Here is a 25,633-nt window from a genome sequence, read left to right on the forward strand (position 1 = left end):
TGCAGCACAAGTGCTATCAGCTCTGTTCTGGAGATTGAGAACTTTAGCTCAGAGCACTGTAGAATGCTAAATAATGAGGGATTTAAAAGGGCTATCTCAGGGAAAATTCAAAGCGCCATTCTAATTCAGGCCTCATTTCCAATCTATGATCATGGTGTCTATTCTAATTTCATGACATTTCTAATATACGGCTTTTCTCTACTCCTATAACCTCCATCATGGTGTAGGTCTGGATTACTTTAAGACTGGACTACTGGCTAATTGCTCTTCCTCAAATCTGTCTCACTCGAATCTATTCCTCACCTCACAAAACTGTCAAAATGATTTCCTTAAAAGTCATTCCTATCCAATAAACTCCAGTGGCTTTATGCTAACTTCAGGAACAAATATAAAATCCTGTTTGGCATTTAAAGCCTTTTACAACTTGGCTTCCTCTTCCCTTTCCATTCTTCTTATAGCTCCTCTCTATTTACTCATCCAGTCAGCTTATACTGGCCTATTTGTTGTTGCTCAGTCACAGCATACATTTTCTGACTTTGTCTTTTTTAGTGTCTGTTTCTCCTTAGCTGGAACACTCTCCCACCCCTCCTTTGCTCCCTAACTTCCTTCTAAACTCAGAACAAATCTCTCCTTGTACATGAGAATTTTGGGGTTCTCTCAATGTTCATGTCTTCCCTTTGAGATTACCTTCTATTGACTCTGTATATAAGGGTATGTGTGTGCATACACACATATATGTATGCACACACACACACACACACATACACACATGCATCTGAAGCCAGACTAGAACTCAGTCTTTCTTGCTCCAGGAATCTTATCCACAGTTAAGTCAGTATGACTTAACTACCCTTTCAAATTCATACCATTATGTAAATAATTTTAAAGCATTGTTCAGATCAGATCACTCCTTCTCTTCAAAAACCTTCTATAATTCCACATTATTTACCAAATAAAATACAAAAGCCTAATCCTGGTCTTTAAGGCCCTCCACAGCTTATTTTTGATCTATCTTATTTTATATTTCTTCCCTTTCTTAACTATATTCTTGTAAAACTGGACTATTCTTTTTTTTCCCTATTCTTATCCTGCCCTCTTGCCTTTCCTTGTCTTTCATTAGTGGTTCTCTTACCTGAAATGAATTCCCAATCCAAATAGGATCCCTTCCATAGTCTCTTCTGATATCCCATTTCCCCAAAGGAAAATTTTTCTTTCCTCAAATTTCTCATCATCTGTTGCCTAGACCTCACCATTATATTTTCTTCTTTTGTAAAATGAGAATATGGAACCAGGATTCCATAAGGTTGTTTCCAGCTTTAATGAATGCTTTTCAGATTACTAAAAGAAGCATCTGAAAATCTATTAGAGACAGAATTTTGAAATTTACTTAAATTTCAGCGAGAGCCTGCTTGTCAAAAGGAAGATTCTTATATAGTTTAAATTCTATACTCTTGCATCTTTAACAATTAGAAATTTAAAACACATAATTTATTTTATAATTCATCTTGACTTTTCATCTACTCTGCATATCTTTATGTTAGACTCCTGAGAATTTTAACTTCGTTTCCTCAGGATCTGGCTCATCCTAGAGTTTAATAAATTCCTGTTGACTCTGACTGACTGAAAGCATAAATTTGAAATTACATGGTCATTGAGATTCCTTCCAGATCTAGAATCCTAAGACTCAGTGCTTAACAATTTTTCAAATCTAACTCTATATCTGTATCTGACGACTATATCTGGCTTGGAGAGAAATGAAATTTTGAAGAAAAGGAAAGCTCATTTCATAGGAAATACCACTGACTGAAAATACTCAGGCCACATGTCTTCTCTCAGAGTGCTTCAGATAGGATTATTTAGTATAAAATTCTCCCACAGTTGTGCCCATAGTTAGATCCATTCTTGGCAATTGGATCAGTCCTAACATAGCCCTTGCCCCACCACCCATTTTAATTACCTCCACCTAATTACCATCTACTTATCCACTAAAGGGGATAATCAAGCATTCACTTTATCCTTAGGCATTGATCTTGCCAAGCCACACCAACTTAAAAAAAAAAAAAAAATTGTTTAAAGGCTCAGTCTTTCTTATCAAATTCAGATTCCTTTGACTGACATTCAAAGCTCCCCAAAATATAGCTTTTACTTTATCCTTCTGGACTTAGATTATGTTATTCCTTGCTATGTTATTCCTTCTCTGCAGCCAAAGTAGATTAAGTGGAACATACCATAATGTTCTTTCCTGCCTCCCCATGTCTGTATTATCATTGCTTATACTCTTCAAGTGAATTCCTACCCAGTCTTCTCCAATTCCTCCTGTCCTGGGGCCTTAACATTTTAAACATTTTTTATCTGCCTACATGCACACATTTATAATATTTCTCTGTGTATGCACCTTATTCTTCTACTAAAATATTGCCCTCAGAGATTGAGACACCCAATATAAGCTGAATTTGCTGGATGAGGCCAGGGGATCATGTTTTATCTAAACTTTGCATTTTGTCTTACACACAGGAGGCACTTAAGTAGTGTTTGCAAAATTTGCTGCCATGTGTGACTATTTGAACAAATAGAATATTTTCAAATTCTGTTTTCTTAAGTTTGTAGTAAAACTTAAAAGGTATATGTAATAGGATTACATTTTGAAATTATATTTTCTTTTACCTAATGACATTTAAAAAAAAGACTTTTATGTCTGATTTATATTGCTTTTTCAGAGAAACAAAGTTAACAAATATCTAGTCTTTTGTTATTACAATGAACATTTTTCACTCTGCAATAAGTAATTATATATAATAAAGACAGTAAAGTAAACTAAATATTATTGACAAGGTTTTTAAAATATTTAGAGTATTATTAATGTAGATATCAAAAATATTTAATGATTCTTCAGGATGAAGGCTGCTTTGTAAAGATGTTGTAATATCTTGAGTAAAGGAGGGATTAATATCCATCAGATATTAACAGACAGGTAATTCCCTTTCAGGCAAAGGGCATGCTTAAATCTTAAGACTTCTTTGTGGTATCTTCCTTACTAAATACAATTCATTACCTCTGAAGCTAAAAGTATGTATTAAGTAAAATATAAAATTTTGATGGCACATAGCAACCACATATCCAATTTGTTCACAATTTGAATGTATACAAAGTAAAACAATTGCTATGCTAAAACAAGTGGCTTGTGGTATATTTCTTCTTACACCAAAATGTTCTGGAAATGGACAATACAATCGTTTGACAGTCTTCCTTATCTAATTTTTCCTCAGTCTTCTACTCACAGGAAAAACCAGACTAGGAATTAATGTACAGATCTAACCACACTTTGGAAGTTGAGCTGGACAGTTCAATTGTGGGCCTAAGTGTGGGTGTAAGGAACATGTGTAATTTTCTAGTTCAAATAAGGTAATTAACTAGCAGTACCCATTTTCCATGTGTTACAAAACTTGAATGTAGCTTGCTACTTAACAGGAAAGCTGCCACCCAAAAAAAGAAATGAGAAAAAATAACTCGCTGTCCATCAAAATTAATTGGATCAGCCAAATCCTCATCTTTTATACAGAATGCATAAATGTATACACATATGCTTAGATACACTCACATATACATATATGCCTCTCTCTCCCTCTCTCTCTCTTTTTCTATTATATGACAGAATATCCAATCAGTCAGAAACGGAGAATACTCCCATCCCAAAGAAAGGAGACAGGCACTCGGGCCAGGAACTCTTAACATTAATTTTTAGTTCTATCTCCCCTTCCCCGCCCCCCAATTGTGGATCCCTTTGGCAGTCTGGTGAAGTCTAAGAAGCCCTCCTAAGATTATTATTATTATTTTTTTAATAATTGAAAGAAATCTTAAATTTGAGTTGGAGGTCAGTGGAAATTTATTTTCCCATCCAAGTTCACAGAGCCACTGAGATTCTTGGACTCTAGATTTAAGAACAAAAAAAAAAAAGGATCTTTTTTTCTGAAACGTGACCAGGAAAAGGAAATTATTTTTCCAGCCTATCAGCAATGGTGATAACCCACTCGAGTAATTCGAGTCTTCCTTGGTAACTTCATATTGATTCTGTAAAGCCCAAGGAATCCTTGGAGATCCCTTTTAGTGGTAAGGAAATTCTGTAAGTCTCTCTGCAGCGACGACAGTTGTAAAGGTGAGCTATGGACTTGGGTCCACGCTCCTTGAAAGTCCTTTTGCTGCTCAATTTTTTGCTTTTCAGTACCCTCCTTCTCCTCTCCATTTCCCCCTCTCAGCATACGATCTCCATTCCCAACACCCTGCTCCTGAATTCCAGGTAATGTAAGCAGGACTTCGGCCAGTCAGACAGAAAGGTCGCGGCTCGCCCGAAGCACCTGGAAGAGTGAACAGTCAAACAAACTAGCAAACAAAACCCGCTCTGGAGGGGACTCTGGGATTCCTGGGAGTGACAGACCACACCTCTTCCCCGGACCAACCCCAGTCTTTCGATTGGCTGCTATCCTTTCTTTCCTTCCCGCCTCCTCGGGACAGGAGCTCCAATTGTAAAACAGAGATATGAAGGGAGGGAATAGAGCGCGCCTTCCCATTGGTCATCACAACCGTCGTTCAAAATCCACAACCCCTTCCTTGTTGTCTGGGACGTGCTAGTCTTTTGAATTTGGAACTGACTGGAGATCTTCACCGAGTCTGTGAAACCGGTGGTTTCCTAGCGTGGTTGAGGGAAGGTGTCTTAAGAGTACTTCACTCAAAAAATCCCTGGTCCTTTCCCCACAGTCTATCCCTGCCATTTAGTGAAACAAAACCGCCTAAATTGAAAGACTCCTTTTAGCGAAGAGCTGGAAGGCTGAGGGGGGGAAAGCCCAAGGGTAAAGAGGGAATAAAACTATCTCTGCCGCGTCCCCGGCTCGCAACCTTCGGGGCTCAGGGATTCCTTCGGACGCGGGAGGTGGGGTGGAGGCAGCGGGGTTTAAACGGGGAAGTGCGGGGTGAACCAAGAACGTGGTCCCGGTGATTGTATCCAAGCCGCTCGGGACTCACCTCCTGCTGCTGCAGCAGCTGTGAGACCGCCTGTACCGCCTCCTCCTCCTCCTCCTCCCCCGGGACTTCTAGCTATTACCTCCTCCTCCTCCTCCTCTAAGAAGTGGGGCTCCAGCTGCTTTCTGGGCTCTCTCTCGGCTATTTAATTAAGAAAAACCCGCCCGAGGACTTGGCCCTGTCCTATTGTTCGTTGCTTCGCGGTTTGGGGCTGCGAGACTGCCCCGGACTGGGCTGGTGTTGTATAGGGCGGGGTGGATGTGGGAAAGAGTGAGCCTCTGAGCAATGGGGCGAGATGCAAAGGAGTCCGGCAGAGGCTGGAGCCTGCAGTCCCGAGGCTACCGCTCCTTCTAGACTGTCCGCAGCCGAGGGCAGAAGATTGCTGATCAAAGTCTCCGGGAAAGTGCACCGAGGCCGCGTCCCAGAAAGCTAGAGAGGGAGAAAGTTTGTGTGCGTGTCTCAGTGTGTATGTGTGTTTGAGTGTGTCTAGTGTGCACGCATCTCCCCTCCCCCGCCGTGCCGGGCCGGCGGGGGGGGCGGAAAGCCAGCCGCGCCCCCTCCATCATCCCTCTTCCCACCCTTCCCCCAGATGTGCTGAGAGGCACCAGGAGGGAGGAGGAGGAGGAGGAAGAAGAGGAGGAGGAGGAGGAGGAAAAGCAGGAGGACCCGGCTTCTGGCTTGTTTTCTGACTTTCCCCATCCTACCACCCATGGAGGCTGCCGGGTCCTCGGCTAAAGCGGCCAAGGTCGGGGCAGGAAACGGGGGTAGCGAAGGGAGTCCTCCTCCTCCTCCTCCTCTTCCCTCTCCCCCTCCCCCTCCGGCAACACCGGGGTCCGCAGGATCTGGGGATTCGGAGCCCGCCCATTCCTCGAGCCCTGCGGCGGGCCCGGGCTCCCCGGCCCCTTCGCCCGAGCTTCCAGCTTACAAGCTGCAAGACTTCGATACGCTGGCTACAGTGGGTGAGTTTCTCTTTGGGGAGCTAGTGGGAGGTCGGGGATGCGTAGGGAGGAGATGGGCTGGGGGGCTGGAACTGCGCGCACCGAGTGGCTTTGGACTCTTTCCCCCCTCTCCCCCCCCCCCCCCCCCCCCCCGGCCCGGGCGTTTAATTCAAACAAAGGCACTCTGTGTTTGTGGAACAGTCAAGCCCGCTGCTGCCGCCCCTTGTCGTCGCTCCCTAGGTAGTTTCACTTAATGGTGTGCAGCCAGACAGCAAGCCCTGAGCACCTCACTTACCTGTGTGTGTGTGTGTTTTCCCCGATGCGGCTTGGGGCTTTGCCATACTGCTCTTCCCCAGGGCATAACTACAAAGAAAAGAAGCTGGGGTTGTTGGTGTTTGAGATCATTGCGAAGTTGTAGGACTCCTTCCAACAGCCACCACTTTTCCTTCGACCAACACAGCATTTCTTGCAGGACACACAGTTCTTGCTTTCTGGCTTCTTCTATTTTTCTTAGAACTCAATTTGCTTCTTGGCACTTAGTGAACTGTCAGCTTTCAATACACTTTGTTTTGTTCTGACTTAATGACAGAACTCGGATGAGGACCCTTGTTATGTATTAACCGTGCAACATGACTAGTAAAGGAGTGTGCATATTAAATATTAAGCTATATGCTACATCTTTTTTTAACCCATATCAATGCTGTGCTGAAAAGGTGAGAAACTTCTAAATTAAAAAAAAAAAAAATACTGGCCTGAAAGTGCCAGATGTCACACCCTTTTATTAAACGGGGAATTACACACCAAGCAACATTTCTTGGACTCTTTCTTCATCTTGTTTATGTTGGCTTTCTCATCCTCTTATTTGGTTTTCATATTTTGTTTATAATCTAGCTGTGTAGTAAATAGCTTGTAGGTGGCAACCCAAAGTTCATTTCTTTTCAGATAAGATTTGTATCCTTTGAAAGCATTTTATGCAAATATGCTAATTCCAAACTATTCACACAAGTTGATTGCATCACTCATAGTGTCCATTATTTTTTGTTAAATCTGGTGTTGTTAGTAAGAGAAATCTTGGGACAAGTTGGGATTGTTGATGGCAGCTCTTCTTCAGGCTAATCTTGCAATATAGATAGCAGGATTTTAAAACCTTTGTAGAGGAAGAGTCTGCACTGCACAGAGGAGTTGTGACTTGTCCAAAGTCACAATAAGCTAGCTAAAGGCAGAATTCACCAGGACTAGAATTCGTAATATGGGATTACCATGCCAGCTTTACTACACCACCCTTTAAGAGAGCTCAGTTAGGAAGATATAAAATAGGTTGATAGACATTCTAAAAGGTCATTTAGGGTTCCAGATTTGAGGACTGGTCTTTGTAAAGGATGTGCTTGATCATGCTAAGAGTCAGAAAAAAGTTGTATTTATTAAAACAAACAAACAAACAAACAAAACCAGTGATAATGGCAGCTCATATTTTTACCTTCAGCTTGCTTCCTCCCAAATTGATTGAAAATATGAATGACAGTTTGGATGGATGAACAAGACAGCTCTCTGGATTTGTATGTGCTGAGAGGATAGGAGAACTTATGGGCAGAAATGACCTTCAGTTAGTTAGATAATACTGGAGAGGAGTTAGCGCAATGAGGGACTTTGAGTGGCTATTTGAAGGAACACTGAAGATATTAAAATCATGTAATGTTAGAGCTTCAAGAAATCTTAAGAATGATCTGGTTCAGACTCCTTTTTTTTTTTTTTTTAATAAAGAAAAACACACAGATGTAAATTCGGAGTCCAACAGTTTACTTAGTGGCAGTCAAGATCAAAACTCAAGCCTAATATCTGTTTCAGGGTGCTTTGCAAACTATATTCTACCACCCTTTTAATTGTTGCTTGTTTCAAAGTGTACTAAGGCTGAACTAGAATGATTTAGGTTGCCAAGTTAATATATTCTGTTCATGATATGTAATCACGTGGTATACAACAGGAGTAAGCTAACAGAAATGTGTCTGAAGAAGGGATTTGTTTAGAAGCTTTTGGAACACTAGGGACTAATGCTTTTATTTAAGCTAGTAGTCCCCTCCACTTTCCCGTTTTGACTTGTCTAAACTATATATATATATATATATATATATATATGTAGTTTTTGTTTTTTTGTTTATAGCGTGTGTGTGTGTGTATGTGTGTGTGTGCAGTTTTTATTCCATAGAATGTATACATTTTGGGTAAGAGATTTTTGATTTTTGTTTGTTCCTAACAGAAGTGCTTAATAAATGCTTGTTGAATTATGTTAAATAGCACAAGTACTTTTAGACACCTTTGTTTTAAAATCTGGACTAATCTTGATATGAAAGTTAATGATTTAGGAGAATCTTGCACAAAATCTTGGCAGCTATTGGAGGTGAAGCTTAGGGAATAACTTCCAAATGAGCTCCAGAGTGCTTGGAATACCTAGATTACATATACACATAATTAGGCCTAGAAGAGTATCTGAAGTATGAATATATACAAATATCTAAAATAAAACAATAATTGGTTTTCTTTTCTTTTTTGGTCCAGAAAAACATTTCCTAAACCAATTTCCTCTTTCAAATGTTTCCTTCTTGCTTATTTAAAACTTTTCCTGTTTTAAAAATATTTTGGTCACATAAGACACACTGAAGTAAAATGATGAATCACTGTCAAGTATATCTGATCTAAAATTATAATTTCCCTTACATATTATTTGAGAAAGTTCGCTTCATAGTTACTCAGCATTAGGCTGAGACAAAATGACTCCTAATATAAATTACAGAAAACTACTTAGAGGTTGTAAAATGCTAAAGTCAGGAAAAACAAATCAAAATAAAAATAACAAAATATCAGAGATTGTAAATCATCTAGTCTAATTCATATTGAAAAAGCTTTTCTCCATAATCCCTGGCATTTGAACATCTACCTGACTTGAATATCTCCAGTGATGGAGAACCCATCATCTTCTGTAGTAGCCTATTTTAATTTTGGATAATGCTAATTTGTTAGACAATATTTGCCAATATGGAGTCTGGTTCTGTCTCAGGCTCCTTGCACCCATTACTCATAGTTTTACCTTTTGGGGCTAAGGAAAATAACTCAAAGCCAGCTTCCATGTGACAGCTTCTTTAGTTGTCCCCTTGGGTCTTATTTCTATATGCTAAACATCTCCACTTCCTTCAATATATTTGTAGACAAGGCCAGTCATCGAACCCACTTAGTCACCCGCCTCTGCACATGTTCCACTTTGTTAATGGTCTTTGAAGTCCATTGTCCAGCTCTCTAACAAGAACAATTCACTTCAGTGAAACTGATGTCCTTAGGCAATAGGTCATAGAGTTACCTAGGATCTTGAATAGTTTCTCAGTCACAACATGGGTCAGTTTGCACTTGAACCCTGATCTCTTTAATCCTGCAGTCAGTTTTCTATACACCCTGTCACACTGCACGCTGAACCAATAAATGTTATTATTCTGGCCTTAGTTGAATTTTCTTTTTCTGTGGATTCCTATTGTATTTTTTTTTCCTAGTACACCATGATTTAGTTTTTATTTTATGTTCATAAGATTAGAGGAAGTGTGTATATAGTGGAGAGAGAAGTTCTAATAGCTGGTGTGAGAATGGGGATTTTAATGGTGATTCATTTCACATCTGTCTTCCTAATGAAGAATATAGACAGAATTTCTGATGATACCTGAAGGATTTGTGGAATTTGTATAGGCAAACAAATAGGCATTGCCTGGAAGGGAAGTAGCATGAAAGGGAGAATGGAGGCAGGAATAAATGTGACACAAATGGGTTGAAGTCTGTCTTTTTAACATTTACTGGCTCTGTGACTCTGGGCCTTTGTAAATTGGCTTTGGTAAATGTTTGAAGACTGAAAGTTTTAGAGAAAGTAAGTATCCACTTTGATAGATAAGTTTCCTTGTCTGGGAGATCCTTTCACTAATGAAATAACACTAATGAAATAATGTTGCCTATCTCTGTGAAAGGCTCATAAGCCTGGGGTCTCTATTTAAGAAGCCATCTATCGAGTAAGTTCTCTTAATTATAAGAGAATTGAGGTCTAGGAAAGTTAAACACCTTGCCCTAGATCATGTAGGGGTTGAGGTTTTTTGCTGGGATTTGAACTTCTGAATCCAGATTCTCTACTTTTTCCATTTGGACCATATTATTATTCTCTAATTATGTTCTTTCCCACAGAGATTGGAAAATTCTTGAGGCAAGCTAGACACTGAGTCATTTATATTTTGCATATCTAATGAACATAATAATCCATAATCAATACATGCTAATCTGATTGTTAAGAGGTATTGTCAGAAAGAAGACTTGTATTGAGGGAAGTCTCATTAAAAATGTCATCAGACTTGTGTGTCTAGAAAATAGGTTAGATGATTATAATACAAGGAATATGTGATCAGCTTGTGCTTGTAATATTCCATGTGATGTTGAGATCTAAGAGGAAGATTCTTAACATATTGGTTGACTCTGTCTTGTCCCCTCTAAAGCTCCCTTCTCCTTGTCCCTTAAACCTTCCCACCTTTAGCTTAGAGGATGAGAGAATCACAGAGAAAGTTGCTGCATAACTATTGGAAGAAATGCCCGTATTGGTGAGATCCCAGATTCATCCAAGTATTGAAACCACAGTTTACCTTGGCACAGCTGGTCACACAGATCTGCCAATGGTAATTTTTTTTGTTTTGTTTTGTTTTGTTTTCCCTCTACTTCATTAGTCAGCTAGGCTAGAAGGTAGAATTACTAAAGGAACTAAATATAGCATTAAGGTTAGAAAAGGTTATAACTCTTCTCTGACATTTTATTCTCCATTCCCATGTCTTCTCACTTAGAGCATAAAATGTAATTTTCTCTCTTGTTTTTCCTTTCAGTATTTGTAAGCTGAAGCTAAAAATATTACATGTGCATATGCATACAATTATAAATCACAAATGTATATGCATATAACACATGCACATACACACATGTATGTATATACAAATCTCTAAGGATTAGATTAGATATAGCTATATAGTTTGGCATTCAAAGTTCTTCATAATCTAGTCGCTTTCAGTCTTATACCTTTATGTACTCTTTGATCCAGTAACACTGGCTTCCTGGCTGTTGCAAGAGCAAGACACTCCATCTCTAGGTTGCTGGAACATTCCTCATCTCTGTTCCAGCTGCTGACCTCTCTGACTTCCTTTATATCCTTACTAAATCTTACCATCTACAAGAATCTTTCACCAATCCTTCTTAATTCTAGGGCCTTCTCTCGTTAATTTTTCCATATTTATACTATACATTGCTTATTGTGTATATATATATTTGCATGATGATACCCTCATTAGATTGTAAACTCCTTAAGAACATGGACTCTCTTTTGCTTCTTTTTGTACCCCCAGTGCTTAGCAATAAGAGGGATTATAAATGTTTATTTGATTGATTTCTATGTATGCTTTTTTGTTTTTTGGGGGGGGATAATGGTTGTTACCTGATGCTAATAAGAGCAGACTAAAAACTACCTCAATCTTGGCTTTAAGATAGTCTAGTGGGAAAAAAAATAGCACCTATGGAATCTTAGAATTTTGATACCAAACAAGTGCCTTTTTTTTTCTTTTTTTTTTTTTTTCCCTTTACCATGTTTCAGGTCTACACTTTTAAAATCACGTTATGAATCTTTCCTCAGTTTTCAATAAATTAGTAGTATCAAACGATCCTCTAGAGATTCACTACTTTTAATTTTGAGTTGAAAAAAGTGAGGGCTTTTTTTTTTTTTTTTAAATACTTGGTGTCTCTTTGCTTTGTCATTTGTGTGGATTTGATGTTGTTTGTGGGTGGAGTGGAAAGTTGTTTCTATGTTTGTGATTTTTGAGGGGTTAAAAGAGATGTTACCCCTAAACATTCCACCAATAGGATAGATAGAACTTAGGCTCCTTGACTTAGTAGCAGGGACTGTTTTATTTCTGTCTAGGTATTCCAAAAATATGATATGTAGTAGTCATTCAATAAATTCTTGATTAATCCACTCTAGATTATAATTTGCTATCACTAACCAGAAATGTGTCCTTTTTAAAAGTGAACTAATGGATGAACAAAATATTACTCCATAAGAAGTGATTTTCTATTGCTGGGATGTTTGGGAGTACACATATTTATCTGTATATAAAATATATATTAGGTAATATTTGCTGGGGAGGACACTAGCTTTAAGGAAAAGTTTTGAAAGAAATCAGGATTTTAAAACTGGAAGAAGAGGGGAGAGCATTTTTTAGGCAGGAGCCGATAAGAGATTCTGTGTGATAAACAAAAAGGTTAATTTGGCCACTCTGGAGTGTGGGAAGGAATGTGATGTATAATGAGCTAAACAAGACTTGCCTTTTTTTTTTTTTTTTTTTTTGCTTAGGAGTCAGGACTGCACAAAACTGAATGTCTGACAGAATGGGAAAGAGAGTTTGAAATGCTAACATGAGTAAAGGGAGAAGGGAGGAGCTTTGGATTTGCATCTTGTTTCTGCTATTTATTAACTGACATTTATGGCGGAGAGACTTAACCTAAGTCTTAATTAACTCATCTTTAAAATGACTGTTTTGGACCAAATTACCTGAGGTTCCCCTATTTCTAAATTAATGAGGTATTTTGGCTGTTGTCTTCAAGAAACTTGTTGTTGAGCTTAGGGTAAGAGCTAAGGATAAATAATTGGGACCAATGTAATAGAGCCAGGAGTAGGCCAATGATATTCTAGATTTGAAGAATGACAAGATTTGGAGTGAGAATGGTATGTTTATGGGAACAAATTGATATGACTAAAGAGAATCGTTCATTTTGGAGGGTGATGCCTTGATGGGAAGAAGGAAAAGCCTACTGTATATTACTCTATAAATTTAGGATCATATATTAAAACTGGAACCTGAAATTTCTTCTAGGGCATTGGTGTTAAATAGAAATGATCTCTTGAGGCTGCATATTATTTGAGAAAATCACAAATAAATATTATCTATGTTGTATTGTACTTTTATTTTTTTTTAAACTTTCCCCAATTACATTTTAATCTGGTTCAGGTTACACTCTAGAGTTTTGCTGGCTGAATTTGATACCTTTGATCTAGTACAAACGTCTCATTTTGTTGAGCAAACAGAGGGACAGGCCATTAAAATGCCTGAGTCTTTTGTTTTTTTTGCTCTAAACTATCCATGTACAGGGTTTGCCATAGAAAGTAAAACTGTATTTCTTGGAGGGAAGTCCAGTGTGAAAAGGATGATAATAATATCTGTAGTATTTCAGAATTTAGAGCTGGAAAAGACCTTAGGTAATTTAGTTCTGTATTTTTGTTATAAATGTGGAAACTCAAGCAGAGAGATTCTGACATTCCCAAAGTCAGAAAGTTTTATCTCTTAAGTCATTTAGATGGCATAATGGAGAGAGAGAGTTTTGGGCCTAAGTAGTCAGAAAACTCAGTTAGGTATCCATTCATATAATATTAGTTGTCTGATTAGTCTTATCACTTAGAACTAGACTAAACCAAAGTTCAGCTCAGTTCTAAGCAGCTAACACCTCTGAGGTACATTATTATATATGTATATATTTTATATGTGTGTAAAACATATATAATCATTAAATTGTATGAATGTTATGTATGTTATTTATAGCATATTATATAAAATTTATATACATATATAACAGCATAAATATACACATAAATGCAGACACAAACATATGCAATTAAATAACATTTTGTTTTATTTGTTTCAAAAGTAAACACTATCAATGTAGATCAGCATATATATGTATATACATGTATATTTACATGTGTATATGTGTGTATATATATATATATATATATATACATATATATATAAATAAAAGTTTTGGGGGAACAATACAGTCTAAGAGTTCAGGAAGACGAGTTCAAATATGGTTTTAGAGATTTTATTAGCTGTGGGACCCTTGGCAACTTCTGACTTAAGTAGTTTCTTCAGTTGTAAAATGGGAATCATAATAGCACCTATATCCCATGATTGTTGTAAGGATCAAATAAGATAATAATTTTAAAGCACCTAGCACAGTGCCTGACAAACATAGTAGGTGTTTAATGTTTCTTCTCCTTCCTTAACTTCTTACCTTTCCCACTCCTGGCTTATCCCTCCCTCACCCTTCTATGTAAGACCAATATTTTCATTGATACACTATACTTTTAGGGAAATATAGTTTTACTGTTTTAAAGTGCATATAAAATATAAAACTGCTACTGTTTTATAGATAGGACGCATTTGCTTTCATGAATAGTTAAATATATTGTTACTAAGCTTATGTTATTTGTAAGTTTATAAAAAAAAGTTTGTTTTGATAGCATTTCTGACATACTTAAGAGTTCTTTTATATTTTAACAATCCTCTTTACAATTTTTGTCTGACCTAATTCTTTTATTAGTAAATAAATTGTTCATCTTTGAGTTTGGAGTTCAGCTTTGCACTAATCAAAATTATTACAACTTAATGACTTGAGTTTACATTATTGAAATTTTACTGTTTGTATGTTCTATGTGTTATGTACATATGCATCAGCTGACATATCAATGTGCCATGGTACAAAGAATACTTTATTTGCAACTGAGACTTGCAAGACCAAGGTTTCAAATTTTTGTAATTTTGATTTAGTGTAACATTTAACCTCATTTATGTCTATTTTTGTCATTTATAAAATTAGGAAGTTGAATCATGAACTATGATACCAGATTGACTTTTTGATCCCTTGCAGCCTATAAATAGGCTTTCAAAACATTTTTACATAAATTATCTCATTTGAGAAGTGGATATTTGGTGTAATGGATAGATAGCTAGTTTTGCCTTTTACTTAGACTGTATTGTTCCCCAAAAACTTCTTTAATTTTAAGTTGTAAAACAACTGCTGATCTACATTGTTGGAGGATCCTTACTTCCAAAACAAATAAACCAAAATGTTATTTAGTACTTGTTTATATCTGTGTTTATGTGTATATACACACACATGTGGTATATTTGCAAGCTATATAATATTGAAAAATACTGTGTATGTGTGTTTTATGAACACACACATATATATTAAAAATGAATATATACATAAAAGGTGTTACTGCTTAGAACTGAGCTGAATTTCTGTTTAGTCTGTTGATTTCAAGGTGATAAAACTGGTAAGACAGCTAATACTATGTGAATGGATACCTAATTGAATTTTCTGACTACTTGTGAGAGCAACTTTTAAATCTGTGTTACAATATAGTGTTAAATTTTGTCTCTTTTTTTTAACAGTGCGAAATGGTTATGGTGACTTCTACGTTGTAATATAGTTTGGGGTTTGAAATATTTTTCTTCCCTTTTCCCTACTTTTTTTCGCAGTTTCCCTTGATATCCTAGATTTGTTTTTCCAGATGAATTTTATTATTATTATTTTTATTATGTTGCGTGTGTGTGTGTGTGTGTGTGTGTGTGTGTGTGTGTGTGTGTGTATACCATATTGCTATGGCCTACCCAAAAGCATTGAATATTCCTCCAGCTATTTAAGTTGCTCTCTCTCTCTTTTTTTTTTTTTTTTTCTTTTTAAGGGAATACATTGTAATTCATTCTGTATAAGTCTTTTTGTGTACTTTGGTAAGTTGATCCCTAGATGTGTTGTGCTTTTTGTAGTTATTTGGAATGAGATTTTCTTTTCTATTATTGCTTCTTATTTTTTTATCATAAAGAAATGTTGCTAATTTTTGAGGATTTGTTTCAGGCTTTGCTGAAACTTGTCTTAACTATTATCTTTGGTGATTCTCTAAAAATTTTCAAGAAAATCATCACATCATGAACAACTAGGATGGTTTTAATCTTATCCTTCACCTATCTTTATTCTGTTTATTTCTCTTGTCTTACTGTTTTTGTTAGGATTCCCAGAAGCATATCAAATAATAGTACTTGTGTATTTGTTGGGAAAGATTCTAGTGTATCTCTATTACATATGATGATTACTTGCTTTTGATTTTAGATAGATACTTTTAAAATATTAATAAAAATGTCCCTCTGCATATAAGGCTTTTTAACTAAAAAAACTTTTGTATCTTGTCAAAGGCTTTTCTCCCATATCTGTTGTTATTATGGTCATGTAGTCTCAATGTTTGGCTTTTAATATAATTAATTTAATTGATTGCTTTTTTAATATGGTGTTATTCTTGCATTGTTGGTAGATATGTTACCAAGATTTTTGTTTAATGCTTTTGAGTAAATGTTCATTAGGGATATTGATCTATAGTTTTTGTGTGTTTTATCTTTCTCTACTTTAGGTATTAGGAGTATATTTGTCTCATAAAAGGATTTTGGTAAGGTGTTTGGTAAAATTTTTGTGAATAATTTGTTAAGTATAGATACCGTTTTCTAAAAGTTTGATACAATTCTCCTGTGAATTTCTAGGGATAAAGAACTTTTTTCTTTAGTAGTTTCTCTATAGAGAGATTTTAAAAGATTGGGTTATTTAAGATCTATGTCTCCTATTTTGGCTTGGGCTGTGGGGTTGGGTTTTGTTGCAAGCTCTTACAGCTTTGTCCAAACTGTGGGTCTTCTAGTGAATCTTTGCTGCTACTAGATTAGGATGTGGAGGAGGAGTATTAAGTGAATTCATTCATGGTCAGTGAGCACAAAATTGTTAGGTTTTTCTTAAAATTCTTTGGGGGATTCTGGGTGTTTTTAGATCATAGAGTTAGCTGAAGTTTCTTTATCTTTGGTGCATAATTTCTATAAGTTTCAGAGGTTGAGGTGGCTAGAGAAAATGTCTAGTTTTCCATCTTGTTCACACAATCTGTTTAATATTTTGTTGGCAAACATATCATCAGATTTAAAAACTTATAATTTTTTATTACCCTTTTTAAAAATTACCTTATTACCTTCATAAAATTTTACAGTTTCAGAACTGGACAGATCCTTAGGGATCTTCATTCTGACTATTTAATCTTACAGATGAACAAAAATAGACTCAGGAGGAGTTGTGAGTTGCTAATGATTTATTGTTAATTAGTGAAAGAATCTGAATGAAAATTTAGATCTTTCTTTTGGCTTCTAAGTCATTGTTGGTTTTTCCATTATTCCAAACTGTAGAGCCAATACTATTTGTATGGTGTATTGAATTACCACATAAGAATGTCTTAAAGTTGTTCCTCTAAAATCTATATGCAGAGATTTTGAGTAATATTATCCATTTGCCCCATATTACTTTCTTTGTGGATACCACCTATTTTTCCCCCATTCTTGGATTAATCATTCACTGATATTATAAGAACATACTATTAATTCTAATTCCTGGTTTTCTGATTCCCATTTTTTTCAACTCTATCTTACCCATATCCCAGTTGAAATCCTGCCCACTTTTGGAATTCCCATTACATAGTAAACAAAGTAGCTTTCATTCTGGATCACTCTCTCTTACATTCCTTCCATTCACTAGTCCTTTTTGACATCTGGCTCCATGCTGATGAAACTGCATTCCTGGCTATTTTTTTCTAACATTGACTATACACTTCACTCAATCCCCCTTCTGGTCTTGCAGGAGAAGGTACTCCTTGCTCCCTGTTCCACTTTCAGACCATCCCTTTTTTGAAATCACTTATCTCTCTCTCCTCCTTGAAAGTTCCCATTATTAAATTTTTTACCAGATCTAAATCATGGTGGCTATTGTGTCACAGCCCCCAAGTCATTCTATGTCCTTTCTCAAGAAACTTAGCACCTTGCTTGCCTTTTTAATCCCCCTGCCTTCAATTCTTACACTAGAGAACTTCAACAATTTATATGCATATATTTATATATACACATATGTATGTATGTGTATATATATATATATATATATATATATATATATATATATATATACTCCTTCAAATTATTCTGACCTTCCTATTCTTCAGTCTCCTTAAATTTCTCAGTCACACACAGGTATAGCCACATCATAGACTATTTAAACATGTTTTATTTCCTTAAATAATAATAAGGAAAAGAAACAGAACTTCAGCATTCCTCAGTATGACCATAACCTCTTGTTATTCCTTCTTTCCTTATATCTTATCCTTTCTAAACTTATACCTTCTAAACCTTTATCTTTACCTTAATCGGTTCATTTCTGAATGTAGTTTACATATACCTTTATTCTAACTATAGTTTTCTCCTTTTTTAATCTGACCTATCCTATCCTTATACTCTGTCCCTCTCTGCCTTATAGCTACTAATCCCTTACCAATCTCAGCTCTATTTAACCTCCTCCATTTCTATTCCCATGTAGCTCAATAGTTCTGGAGAATATAACCAAGCTGAATGGTTATTATATTAAAAATTTATGTGCCCTCACTGAAACAAGGCCACCCTTTTATTCCTCTCCAGTTGGTTTCCTTATTTCATTGGCCACAGCAACTATGTTGGACCTTCTCTTTCTTCCTCAATTATCCCAGTTTGTTCCTTTCTTACTTTCAGCTGAAGACATGGTCATTTAATGTGAGCACCTTTCTTTCTCCTATTTCAAAATGTCTTGTTATTCTCACTCATCATGGATTTTTCTCCTTTCCCTGTCTATAACAAAGGAGGCTGCTCTTCTTGCCTGCTTCAAAACTTCCATGTGCCCTTTATCTCTTCCCCTCCTATTGTTTGTGTCTGACTGAAACCTCATTATCTGTCAAATCTTCAATCTCTTTCTTTTTTTTTTTTTTTTTTTTTTTTTTTGAGGCTGGGGTTAAGTGACTTGCCCAGGGTCACACAGCTAGGAAGTGTTAAGTGTCTGAGATCAGATTTGAACTCGGGTCTCCTGAATTCAAGGCTGGTGCTCTATCCACTGCGCCACCTAGCTGCCCCAATCTCTTTCTATTAGTTCCTTTTCTGCTGTATTCAGACATGCTCAAGTCTGACCTATCAGTACACCTTGCATAAGATTCAGCCATCCACTCAAGCTATCACCTGGTATCTCACCTTCTACTGGACCAAACTCCCAGGGAAAAAAATCACAACAAAACTTTCTACTTACCTCCCATCTCCTTTCTTCTCCATCCTCAACCCTTTGAATTCTGGCTTCTAACCTCATTACTCAATTGAAACTTCTGTCTCCAGAGCAGCCAAAAGCTGTCTTAATTGACAAATCTGATTACCTGTTCTCAGACATCATCTTTTTTATTCTATCAGCTGCATTTGATATTGTTGACTAGATTTATCTCCATATTCTTTTTTTCCCTCTGGGTAGTGATAATGTTCTTTCCTATTTCTCTAACAGCTCTTTTTCATTCCATTCATTGGGAATGTTTTAACCCTCAGCTATGGGTTACCCAAATTCTTTATGAATCCCCTTTTCTCTCTGCTATTTCACGTGGACTCATCACCTCCTGTGGGTCTCATCATCTTGGTGCAAATGATTGCTAGATTTATATAACCAACATTTTTGTTGAGGCCAGGTCTCAATTCACTGTATATTTTATGTATGTAGGTAGGTAAGAACCCATCTGCCCAAATATATCTTCTCTCACTGACCTTTGTCCAGGCCCTTGTCAGATATCTTGAAAGGTTAAGGATATATATCTTTGATAATCAAAAAGACGTTAAAACCATTGTCTCCAGAAGACAGATTCAGCAGAAGAGAGAACGGTTTTTATTGCATCCTTCTTTCATTAGTATTGTCAGATTCTTTGTTTATTGCCTGCAAGAGTATGGCCTAGTTATGAGGTGACAGATAAATCTCATTTGGGGTTAGAGTGGGGCACGGCCACAAAGCCTTGTGTGATGACTCAGGGTAACAGAAGAGAATAAGGTGGACATCTCAGTCAAAACCTTGGAACTTTAGATATCAACATCGGGAAAGTTGCTAGGAAATGAATTTATTGTAGAATAAGGTAATGGAAAAACAGAATTTTCAGTTTTGCTTGAAGGTAGACTTGGAGAAAGATACATTATAATGTTCAGCAGTCACTGGGAAGCAGTTAGTTAAAAAACAAACAACAACAACAACAACAAACTCAAACAAACCCCAAACATTGATATACTTGAGCAAAGACTCAGATTCTTAATAATGAGAATTTCACAACTGATCAGAAGATTCAAGAACCTAATAGTCATAGTAGGAAAGTATTACTCCTTCTAAGTCTGAAATAATTGAAACAACTTTGCCTTTCTTCTCCTTATAATAACTCCATTGCAACACAGTCGTGCCACCCCCTTTTGATTATTTAAGGATCCAATGTGTTAGAGATGACTGTGATCTGAACTTGATTGGCTTTTGTCCCTTCTCCTGAGTCATAATTTATCCTTCCATGATTGTTCTAAGGAGCAGCTGATAATTCTTTTGCACACAACCCCATTCTCTAGTGTACTCAACACTTCCAGACACACTTGAAGCAGTTGTGCCCATCTGCCATAGAACAGCTGGTAGCAGCAAATGTTGGAAAATCAAGGCAGCTGTCACCTGCTCTCAAGTTCACTTTTTTTATCTTTGAAATGCATTGTATTTGAACTGCTTTGAGAATTAAAGGACTACTTCCTTGAAAGTTGTGAGCAAATAAGAAATGAAATTTTAAAAAATATTGTAAAGTATGTGTAGAGATCAAAAAATTTAAAAATCTTGATTCAGTTCTCCTTAAGTCACCTTATGATTATAACTCCTTATCACATTCCATGTTGTAGATTAGTGAAGTCCATTCTTTCCAGAGCTCTGTGTGGTTTGAGGAATGTTACCATTTCACTTCCAAATAAATATACAAATGTATACAATTGTGCATATTGTTTAATAGAACTGTTTCATAAATATTGTTCCTACCTCTTGTGATGCAGTTTGCAGTCCAATCATGCTTCATGTGACTTTTCTGTGTCCTCCTTCAAATCTTTCACAGGGTATCCCTACGACATTCTAATGGCCTCTTTCTAAGTCCCTTGATTTATGGGTACCAGTGATATGGGTAGATAAAACTCTCAATCCAATGTAGTGTGCATGTACTAAACATTTGAAATGTGACAGGTAAATAGGTGCAGAATGCTGCACAGTTAAAGACAAAAATTGAATAATCCCTTGCCCACAATTATCCTACATTCCACTGGATGGATGGGATGGGGAGCAGTGTACATACAGACAAGTAAATACAAAGTAATTTGCTGTAGGTTGTGGTGGGCTTGTGGGGAATCAAAGGATGCCTTGAATTGAATATTGAACTAGGAATAACAAGAAGAAGTATGTAGGATAGAGCATACTAGGCAAAAAGGGCAGCTTGGACAAAGGTTTGGAGGTAAAAGATAGAATTCAATGTTGTGGAACTGTAAGTAGATTATTTTGATTGGAAATTAGAATATGCCAGATTAATGTGAAGACCTTTAAATACCCAAACCAAGGGATTTTTTATTTTATCTTAGAGGCTCTAGGGAGTCACTGAATCTCCTTGTTCAGGGGAATGACATAGTTTTAGGCTAGTGATTTAAGAATATTAGTGTTATAAAAGATGAATTGGAGAGGGAGAAACTTGGGTAGAATTGTGGTGGTGACCATGAGAATGGTGAGGAGATAAACATGAGAAATTTGTGGAGGTAGAACCAGTAGGGACCCAACCAATTGACTGGATATGAGAAGAGAAAATAGACAGTGGTGTGACTGAAGTTTGGAACCTTGGTGACTGGAAACATGGTAGTGCATTTATCAGATGCAAAGAAGTTAGAAAGGTAGATTTTGTGAGGAAAGTAATGAATTTTGTTTTGGATATGTTGAGTTAGGAGATCCAGGTTGGAATAATTTGGGACTAGTGCTCAGAATAGAGATTAGGATTATGTAGATTTTAGAATCATCTGCTCAGAATCATGGAAAACTGATGAGATCTCCTGGAGGGAGAGTATAGAAAGAAAAGTGGGCTTAAGATCTTTTTTTTTTTTTTTTTTTTTTTTTTTTTTAGGATACATGCAAAAGAGGGCCAGGACATAAATGATGGATGATACAGAGTAGAGTATTGAGAAGTCATGATTGAATCTGAAGAAAGAAAACCAAATCCCATGAAACCCCCAAAGAAAAAGAAAATTAAGGAAAAGAAAGTGCTTATTAGTGTCAGATACCAGATAGAAATCAGAAATCAATAAGATGTTCCATTTAGCAATTAAGAGATTTGATAATTAACTTGGAATAGACCAGTTTGGAAACCAGATTATAAAGGTTTGAGAAGTGATAGCTGAAAAATTGGAGATAAGGAATGTATATTACTTTTTCCCTAAGAATTGGGCAGTGAAGGATGAGAGCTATTGTAGGATTGTAGGGGATTATAGGAGAGGGGGATGGCAGTGCTGAATGAAAAATTTCAGCACGTTTTTTTTTATGGGTAGACAATACCTGTCAATCCAATTTAGTGCTCATTTACTAAACATCTGAAATGTGACAGGTAAATAGGTGTAGAATGTTGCACAGTTAAAGACAAAGTTGAATAATCCCTTGCCCACCATTATCCTACATTCCACTGGGTGGATGAGGTGGAGAGCAATGTACATACAGACAAGTAAATTGTGACAGTCCAGATTGCTTGCCAGAAGACTTGTGTTAAAAAGATGCATTTTTATTTTAGGGAAGCTTTTGAGTCATTGAATGCATAATAGACATTTCACAAATGTAAATAAACCCACTTTCTTCCTCCATTTCTAAGCTCTGTTTTCTTGTGATCAAACACTGTGTGTGTACACACACACACACACACACACATTAATTTATAAAAATAGTAATATTATATTCTACAATTAGCACCTACTTTTAATGTCCTAAGATCATGTGCATTAAATATAATGTGTTTTATGGTTCATTACCATGGAAAGGAACTTTCTGGCCCTTGACATTGATTCAGGAGTTGCTATATAGATATAATAGTTTTGTTTTGTTTGAACACAGAATTCCAGATGATAAACTTAAGTAATGGGAAAGTTCTACTCCCCCTTTCTCCCGTTTCATCTAAAGAAAGGGATGGGGATACATTAGAAGAAAAATCTTTCCTATTCACAAGCAGCATGGGGCTAATGGAAAGAATGCTAGATTTGGATGTAGGAGAGACTTGGGTTCAAAGTTTATAATTTTGAATAACTCATTTAATGAGTGACAAACTCAGTGACAAAGATAAGTATATCCAGTTATTTATTTCACAGTTGTTGGGACCATCACTTCAGATAATGTATAAATAATATATAGATATAATATAATATATAATATCTATATTATACATATAATATAGATAATATTGATATAATATATAGATATATAATATAGATAAAGCACTTTGAAATATAGAAAATCTTATATGTATTATTACTAAATCACAGTTGTTCAAAAATAACACAGAAAATTCCCATTTCAAATAAGTTGAATTAAAAGGTCATTTTTAAGATTGCAATTGGAACTGAGAATTCTTTTTTGCTGTGTATGAACGGTAGTTAAGTTCCAAAATAGCCTTTCAAAGTCTGATTTTATTTGTGCTCTGACTGATAATGAAAGGTAACTATGAAATATAGTAGAAAATAATATTGTTGCAATGCTAATAATTAGGGGGGAAATGCAATAAAATTAGATAAGAAATGGATTTTTTTGTTTTTGATTCTATGTTTGAGAAAAAGCAGGTTTAATGAAATGAGACAAAAATACCTGGACACTTTGAAAGGCCTTGAAACAGCATATTCATTAAAAATCTTAATTAATTTTATTGAAATTTTTTTTGCAATTTTTTATCCATGATTTTAGATTATCACCACTACTAGTGCTATCAACAATTATTAGAATTGGGTTTTCATTCTTAAATGGAATGAAGAGAAATACAAAGGCGTCCCTCATAATTCTCTTTTAGACCCCTTTTTTCTTCCTTTATATTGTTTCATTTGGCAATTTTATCAGTTTCTATGGCTTTAACCACCATCTCAACATTGATGATTCTTAAATATACTCATCCTGCCCTAACTTTTCTGCTGACCTATAGTTTCAAATTTTCAGTTTCCTTCCAAATATGTAAAACTGAACTCTTACCTTTCCAATTATCTCTCCTGGTCCTAATTTATCTATTATTGTAAAAGGCAACACTGTCCTCTCATTCATTCAAATTCACACATCCTCTCTCTTCCCCCAGATCCAATCTATTGCCAAGAATTGTAAATTTCACCTTTAGACATCTCTCAGTTATGTCTCCTTTGTCACTGTCACTGTTTCTAGTGCAGACCTTATATCATCTCACACCTGGATTATAACTATAGTCTGCTGGGGGGGGGGGGAGGGCGCGTCTACCACCTGCCCCAAGTTTCCCAGATCTAATCCATCCTCCATTTTTCACCAAAGTGTTTTTTCCCTAAAGGGCATATTCAACCAAATCACCTCCTGTATTCAATAAACTCCAGTGATTCTGAGCTCCTAGAGAGTAGGGATTATCCTTTGCCTCTTTATGTGCACTATCCTCCAACTCTTCAATAAAAAGAGAATGGGGGCTGAGGGAGTTGTAAAGATGGTGAGTATTCAAAGCTGAGTTAAACTGCATGATGAAATTTCCAATGATCAGCTTATCTTGAGAGACTCATCCCGATTGGATGTTTTTTGGCAGATCTGATGGGTGTGAGGTGGAACCTCAAAATGATTTTAATTTGCATTTCTTTAATTAGTAGTAATTCAGAGTATTTAAATAAAATGTGGCTCATCATAGCTTGGATCTTTTTCCTTTGGAAATATCTGTTCATGTTCTTTGACTTTGTATTTTGGGAAATTGCTCTTAGTCTTATCAATTTGAATCGATTCTTTTATGGAATATACATGGATATTCTTTTTATCTTGCTACTTGATGAATCCCTGCCTATGACATGAATGAATGAATGAACAAATCCTATTTGTTAAATGCTTACTATATGCAAAAAACTGTTCAATGCTGGGGATAGAAATAGAAAAGTAAGGAAGTCCCTGCTTTAAGGAGCTCACATTCCAGTGAGTGAGACAACATATGTAGAGAATTTCAGCTGCTAGTCTGAAGCAGCAAAGCTGATGGTAATGATTTTGACTGATACAAATCACATGAGTTTCTGATGATGAACCTTTTTATTAATTCAAGAACTTTAGTGGCAAGAATTTTAGGAAGTGTTACTATTCCTTTTCCTGTCACTTTCAGTTTTACTGATGTGTTTTATTTTTATATTACATATATTTATTGATTGCTCCCTCTCTATAAAACTAATAATAATACAAAGACTTCATTTGAAAGTGAATACAAAATTTCACATCTGTACCACTTCTCTGTTTTCTCTTCCTCAAGCCATTGAAAAAAGAAAAATTCTTATAACAATTATGATTAATCAAGCAAAACAATTTCATCCAATGTCTGTACTCAAAAAATATGTCTCATTCTAACTCTATGCCCCCCTCACTCCCCATATCTCTGAAATGGATAGCATGTTTCCTCATTGGTCCTCTGACATCATAAATGTTAATTATATTGATCATAGTTTTTATTAGCAAAGTTGCTTGTTTTTATGGTTGCTTTGTGTTATAAGTTGCTTTCCTGGCTCTGTGTATTGTCATTGAAATTGTTCATTTTTATAATATTGATGTTTTAAATTATTCTTCTGGTTTTGCTCACTTCATTTTATATCATTTCATTGTAACTCTTTCCAGAGCATTGCTATCCCCAAATTCTTGGGATTCATTTCTTGGGCTGTCTCCATCAGGATCTGAGG

General features: G+C 36.1%; 1 protein-coding gene across 2 annotated transcripts in view; it reads left to right on the plus strand.

Annotated features, from left to right (window-relative positions):
* Positions 1-5,597: 5,597 nt before the first annotated feature.
* The window catches only part of PRKX (protein kinase cAMP-dependent X-linked catalytic subunit), a 125,749-nt gene continuing 105,713 nt past the window's right edge, over positions 5,598-25,633 (plus strand). Inside the window, exon 1 of one of the 2 annotated variants that reach the window (XM_074300202.1) lies at positions 5,598-5,972. In XM_074300202.1, coding sequence (XP_074156303.1) covers positions 5,723-5,972 — 250 coding nt within the window. In that variant the 5' untranslated portion in view covers positions 5,598-5,722. The remainder of the gene's footprint in view (positions 5,973-25,633) is intronic. The other variant, XM_074300204.1, reaches the window with a different exon arrangement.

Source organism: Sminthopsis crassicaudata, chromosome 3, assembly GCF_048593235.1.
Source record: "Sminthopsis crassicaudata isolate SCR6 chromosome 3, ASM4859323v1, whole genome shotgun sequence".
Lineage (NCBI taxonomy): Eukaryota > Metazoa > Chordata > Mammalia > Dasyuromorphia > Dasyuridae > Sminthopsis > Sminthopsis crassicaudata.